The sequence below is a fragment of the Megalops cyprinoides genome, chromosome 15 (genome assembly GCF_013368585.1).
Source record: "Megalops cyprinoides isolate fMegCyp1 chromosome 15, fMegCyp1.pri, whole genome shotgun sequence".
NCBI lineage: Eukaryota > Metazoa > Chordata > Actinopteri > Elopiformes > Megalopidae > Megalops > Megalops cyprinoides.
This window is the reverse complement of record NC_050597.1, coordinates 13,079,167-13,085,969: the sequence shown is the minus strand read 5'-3', so window position 1 is coordinate 13,085,969 and position 6,803 is coordinate 13,079,167. Positions and strand designations below refer to the sequence as shown.

Below are 6,803 nucleotides of genomic sequence, written 5' to 3'. Positions count from 1 at the left end.
CCCCCTCTCTCTCTTTCTCTCTCTCCCTCTCTTGCTCTCCCTCTCCCTCTCCCTCTCTCTTTCTCTCTCTCACTCTCTCTTTCTCTCTCTCACTCTCTCTGCAGCTGTGGACTGCTCGGCACACGGGAGCGGAGAGAGGAGGAGAGGGAAGAGGAGGAGAGTTAAATAAGAGAGACTCAGTTGAAACCCCACAGGCAGCCCCTCTCTCTCTCTCTCTCTCCCCTTCTCTCTTTCCCAGCGGGGCATGCCCAGAGCCACAAGCGCACAGGGGAGGGTAAGGCTCACACTGCGGTCCGACTGACTCCAGCAGAGGATGCTGAGCGGGGAGAGGAGCCAGCGCTCCAGCCGCACGGTGCCCCCGCCGCCAGCCACGCCGGTGATGTTTGTCATGGGAGGCCGATCCTCAGAGAGAGGGAGCTACGGAGACAGCGGACAGCACCTCGCTCGGCACTGAGGGGACCTCAGGGGAGCACACGCACACACACACGCACACACACAAAACTCCGCTGGCATCTGCATTCATAGGATATATCCGCACACACAGACGCACACACACACACCCCTGTTTCCACATGGATAATGGTCCTTGTTGTCTGAGGCGAGCAGGTCTTTGAAGCAAAAGGCTCTTCGATCTGCTGGAATTGCACTTCACTTTTTTTTTCTGTTGTTGTTCTCAGTTTGAGCTGAGTTCCTTTCTTTGTTCCAGTGTTAAGGACAGCAAGGGACTGCTTCAGTCTGATGAGGAAGAAAACTCATATTCTCCCTGTAAGAATATCTGAACCAGCCTAACTAATCACTAACACTTTTTTTCCAGTGCTGTCTGGACCGTAAGTGGATTATGGTCTATGGTGTTTTTTTGCGGCATGAATAAATTTTCATTCTTGGATTTAACACCCCCACACAGAGAAGGATCCTTTGCAATTTCTCCAAGTTCCCTCTAATGGATTACATCTGGGCTTTACAGTTTAAGATTAACGGCTCATGGGAAATTGTGCACTGCCAATCATAATGTTAAATTACAAAGAGAGGAAAAAAGTAAGTACACGAGTGGCATCTCCGGTTTTTCTTCATGCTCTTCAGTTCCATGTGTAATGCATAAGAATATGAGATGCAGCGACTTGTCTGGAATATTAAACATTTACATCACTGTCTGTGATTAATACTACTTTAAATTTAATTGACTGGATGAAATGGATGCACTTTGAATCCACGAGTACTCAGTCATAGCTTTTGCGTTTGGAGGTGCTTTGTGCAGGTTGTGCTTCCCCATCCGTGCAGTTCAATCACTAAATCCGTGTTCCTCTCAGCGCATTTTGCTTTTTTTTTTTTTTTTTTTTTTGCTTTTCAGCGGCTTTGTGTGATCGAGAGGGCTCTCCTTGTGCCTCCTGTAAGAACCGGTGACCAGCCATGAGGGCAACCGTGAGAGAGACTTCCATCTAACCATCCCCTTCAGACCGTTCTTTATTGCGGCTCTCCCCTCCGGGTCAGAATGGTTCCGCCCCCTCCGACTAACAAGCCCCACGTGTGCCTGTCCACCATCCTGATCATGAGCAGCATGGCGCTGATGGACGCCTACCTGGTGGAGCAGAACCACGGCCCGCGCAAGATCGGAATCTGCATCATGGTAATGGTGGGGGACATCTGCTTCCTCATAATTCTGCGCTACGTGGCGGTGTGGGTGGGCGCCGAGGTGCGCACGGCCAAGCGCGGCTATGCCATGATCCTCTGGTTCCTCTACGTCTTTGTGCTGGAGATCAAGGTCTACTTCATCTACCAGAACTACAAGGCGGACCGCTCCAGCCTGGACACCATCGCCCGCAAGGCCCTCACGTTGCTGCTGTCCATCTGCCTGCCCGTGCTCTTCATCATCCTGGTGGCCATCGACCACATGGAGTACGTGCGCGCCTTCAAGAAGAGGGAGGAGATCCGCAACCGGCTGTTCTGGGTGGTGGTGGACCTCCTGGACATCCTGGACATCCAGGCTAACCTGTGGGAGCCACAGAAGAAAGGGCTCCCCCTGTGGGCGGAGGGCCTGATGTTCTTCTACTGCTACATCCTGCTGCTCGTGCTGCCCTGTGTGTCCCTGAGCGAGATCAGCATGCAGGGCATCAACATCGTGCCCCACAAAATGATGCTGTACCCCATCCTCAGCCTGGTCACCATCAACATCATCACCCTCTTCATCAGGGGCGGAAACCTGATCTTCTACAAGGACGTCAGAGTGTCCGGGATCCTGATGGGAAAAAACGTCCTGGCCATCATTCTAAAGACATGCAGCTTCGTGCAGTACAGGAGGCAGTTGCAAAACGCCCCTCCTGCCTTCGGCATGGAGCTCCAGAAGAACTCGGTCCCCCACGCCCGACCCATGCCCACCCCTCCCCAGGTGATGATTCAGGACCAGACACCCCTGCCGGAGGTGACTGCGTGTGAGCACACATGACATCAACAAGTTGCGATTTGCACCCTTAGTAAACCAGTTCGGAGGGTGATGTGTCTCAACCTAGTATGGCGCCAAATATGTCTGTTAAGGGCCGTTGTAACAGGGCAGCTTTTCTGCAATTCGGAGCGAACAATGTATTTTTTTTAAACTATACTGTGAAAAAAATGCAAACAGGTATATAAATATATTTTTAAACAGTGTGTGGTGCATTATGACATTGCAAACAAAACAAAATGGATTGTAGTGCTGTAGTGTAATTTTACTTTTCTCAGATTTTCTATTTTATGTGACTAAAAGTTCTGTTTCTGTAACTGGAAGAATAAAGTAAGACAGCTTATCATAAAATCAAAATGAATATCTGACTAAAATAAGGCTTTTTTAAATGAGAGTGTTTCATATGTAATTCTTAGATAAAGTATTGTGTACATATCAGATTGTTTGTTTGAATGTGTTTGTGTGTACTATGAGTTACTGGGTCTTTCTCATACATGTTAATTTACTGATTATTCAACAGACAGACAGTGTTTTATGTTCTAATTAGAATTCAGCTGTGGGCGTCTAATTAACCAATATCAAAAGAAAATAGCCAGTGTTTTTTCGCCCTGTTTTAATCTCCAGTTAGCAGCTATTTAATTGTGAATGCAGCCCTTTATACCAGTATTAATCTCAAGTGTGATCTTCAAACATCCTGTCCAGCCTGACTAATTTGTAGTTCGATGAATGTCAAAAGAAAGGAAAGGCATCTCTGAGATCAATTTGAAGCATTGCTAAATATTGTGGATGATGTTTGCATAAGGGAGAGTGATACCAGGGAACTGCCAGCCAGACACACACAGCGAACAGAGCAATCCTGCAGCCGACTGACTTGCCAGCTCTGCCCTGACACCGCCTGCAGCACAGCAAGGTTTCCTTGATCACACAGTGGCACAGGTCAGACTCAAACCCGCAACCCACTGTCTGGTGAATTCCACAGGGGTCCTGCACAAGGGAGGCTTTTGAAGAGTAGAGCTACTCATTTTCCCACAGGGCTGAATTCTACTGCATATCAGCAGTGAAGGGTTTCACTGCTAAACACTGTTGCAAAAACTCAAAGTGAATCCAGCTTTAACTGCCCACTTTCTTTTCTTTTTCACTGGCAGAACTATACACACTTTGCATCAAGTAGGTTTGTGTTAAGAGGGCCTTGGAGTATGTAAACAGATACATTTCCTGCTCAAGATCAAATGCTTAGGAAAGAGCCATCAAACTCATGCATTGGCTTAAGAAGGATGCAGGAAAAAAATGGATTTAAACAAAATGGAACATGAAAAACATGAAAAAAACTTCCCCAGGAACTAGATAAACATACACACATGTATGTACGCACACAAACACACACACATATATATGTTGGGCAGTTATTGGTCATTACATTACAATGTAAATGACTTTCTTGCACATTGGGGTTAGCTGGCTGCTTTTACCGAAGTGTATTAAAGTCAATTGCCATGTAGGAACAGCAAAATAATGCAAGATCTGATTAAAATTTAAGGCTTTTTCTACCTTCCTCCCTTTAGCAACATCGCATCACTACTTCCATGCATGTGGTTAAGTAATTCCCCCTACAAAAACAGCTTTTCATTACTCTTTTTCTGTTAGTTCCATGAAACTATGGGAAAAGATGGCTGTACAAAGAGATGGGAATGCTAGATTGCTAAGAACAACACCTATGTATATGTGATGCCTTTCAACCTATATTTTTGGCTGAATGTTACTATGTATTTTTTTACACTGGCCAACTGGGTTCATTTCACTAGGTATACATCATCTTCTGCTGTGGTGAAATCATCCCACTCTAATGAATCTAATTCATTTTTAAATCTTTCAATTATCATTACTATATTTTATTTTAAATACAGATAGCCCACAGCTCAAAAATGATTTTGAGGGCAAAAGATTTTAAATTCTTAGACAACTGCTCTTTGTTTTGTAATTTTTAATAAACCTCTTTAATTTGATGAACTACATCATGAGTTGCTCATAAGTTCGTAGCGTTAATGTAAAATCCAACATCAAATCAAAGTAGATTCTGAAGTTTGATTGATCCATTTTTGAATTCTGAAATTATACTTCTAATTTTTATGAATGATTTTAACATGTTGACTAAGTGATAACAAGAGTTACTCTGTTTCCAGCCAATCTTTCTGTGCATTGCCCGCTTTTGCATCATCAAAAGCAACTTTGTTTACCATAACTAATATATTCCATTTTTCTTTCCTTAGAAGATAATGGGATATACACATAAAAAATTACAATGGTGCTAAGTTGTATAAAAATACAGATATCACTGTTTAGTGAGCAATGGAAACATATTTCAGGAGTTTTGCTGGCTGCTTCGGAAAAGTTGCATTAAAGACAAAGACAGGCATATCAATATACCTAACAAAAATGCACATACTTAAAGTAACACAGAAAACAACACTACCATGCTATTACAATTAAAATTTCACCCTTGGCAATGCCTAGCCTTAAGCACATGGGAAGTCTGTAGTGCCTGTAATAAATATATCATTTGCCACATCTGAACAGGAGTTGCACGTTTACTGATTGCAACTGCGTTGAAGATGGATGATTAATATTTGAAATAAAACAACATGAAAATGATCATAAACAAAGCAAAAAACGACAATACTGTTGTGGCTTGTCTGGATGTCTGTCACTGCTGCTTTAATGAAGCTAGGGGGTAAGACGTGCTAGTAAACATCCCATACGAGCACTGTTACTCATGTTACAGCATTTACCACTGACCATCCTTTACATGCTGAATTTCACTGGATGGATTACTGTGATCATCGTTGCTCCCATCAGGCATCCTTTGCCTACGGCAAAACTGAAAGCTATATTTTTTATAATCACTATTTCATAAGGTGATGGTAAGTAATGATTTAGATATCTAAGGATCATGCAGTCGTACATACATTGCCCATGACCTTTTTATCCAGCCGTATGTAGTTCTTCTTATGAAGTTCTTTGGCTTTTTTGAGCCTTACTTATCTTATATGACTGAAATTTGGTGTCACTTCAATGTCAATTTTTAATATTTTAAAAAAGGAGTTACAGCAATTCCAGAGAGCTTTTGAGAAAACGTTAGCATGACTGAGAATAAAGCAGAAAGTCGCAGTGGTCAGAGGAGGACTCTGGCGCTGGCTGTCACGCAGGCTGGTCGTCATAGTGCTTGTAACTATGGCACTGGAAGGCACTATCCAGTGATGCATGGACAACACATTTGTCTTGTTGTCAAAGTCAATAACATCAGGTGTCGAGGTGAGCTCAACTTCACATTCTTTTTTTGGCCATAGCCAAAGTGACACCTTAGCCAAAGAAATCGACACCTTGTAATAACTCTGCTGTATAGCAGCTTGTTTGAACTGAGTGTGCTGCTCATTAGATGCAGTTAATGGCTGTCCTTGCAGTGCAATAAAATAACACTAGCAGGCACAGACATACGGGTTGCCACTCTCATTTGGGGTCAACATGTCAGCACTATCTGAAAATGGTTTGACACCTTAAAGTAATTCAAGACACACACATAGAGGTATATTACCAAGACATCCAGAACTTCAAAACAAACTAGTGCTGTGTAGAAGTACATCGAGAAAATTTGACATCAGCAAGTGTACTTTAATAACACACTGTGAAAAAAAACAGAGGACATGAGCAAAAATGAGCATGTCAAAATTCCTGTGATTCAGAGGACATTAAAACATAGAACTTAAACCTGAATGTAAAAATACCACAAAGGAAGGATCTGCAACTGCTTATAGTTTGATTGCAATGGACCAATAAAAGAAGCCATTTGAGAAAAAGATTACAGGTGTGTTGTATAAAGACAAGCAATTCCATTTTTTTCCATCTTTTATGGTTATTTCAGCAATTGACAGCACAAGAGGAGATTATGTGATCTTCCCTGCCCACATGGCTGTCTGTATGCCTGTAAACAGCTTAAAGTAAGAATAAATCTATGAATTTGGATGAAATTTTATAAAATGACTGCCTCTGAGATCAGAGAGTTATATTGACATGATGAACGATGAAATCATATATGATGATATATGAATATGAATGAAATATTTTTCTGCCTGTTGCTCAGTGGGGACTGTTTTTTTTTCTTTTAATTCTGCAACTGAGATGTTGAAAGTTGTACTTTTCATGTGAAACTTTTACTGTAACATGGAATTAAAGTCTGTTTTAAAACTGTTTTCAAAGGATAACACAATCATACCAACCACTTGCGAGAGGAAGTTTATATTCTTTAGAATTATTCATAAGCATGAACGAATCACACACACCATCTCATGTCAAAATGTCAGAAAATCTGTTTAAT

General features: G+C 42.3%; 1 protein-coding gene across 1 annotated transcript; it reads left to right on the top strand.

The window, feature by feature from the left end:
- Positions 1 to 688: 688 nt before the first annotated feature.
- Positions 689 to 2,542, top strand: LOC118790244 (transmembrane protein 121). Its single transcript, XM_036547147.1, has 2 exons — positions 689 to 1,035; positions 1,349 to 2,542. Exon 2 carries the CDS (start codon positions 1,490 to 1,492, stop codon positions 2,438 to 2,440), a length of 951 nt encoding a protein of 316 aa, XP_036403040.1. The 5' UTR covers positions 689 to 1,035; positions 1,349 to 1,489; the 3' UTR covers positions 2,441 to 2,542.
- The last annotated feature ends 4,261 nt before the right edge of the window (positions 2,543 to 6,803 follow it).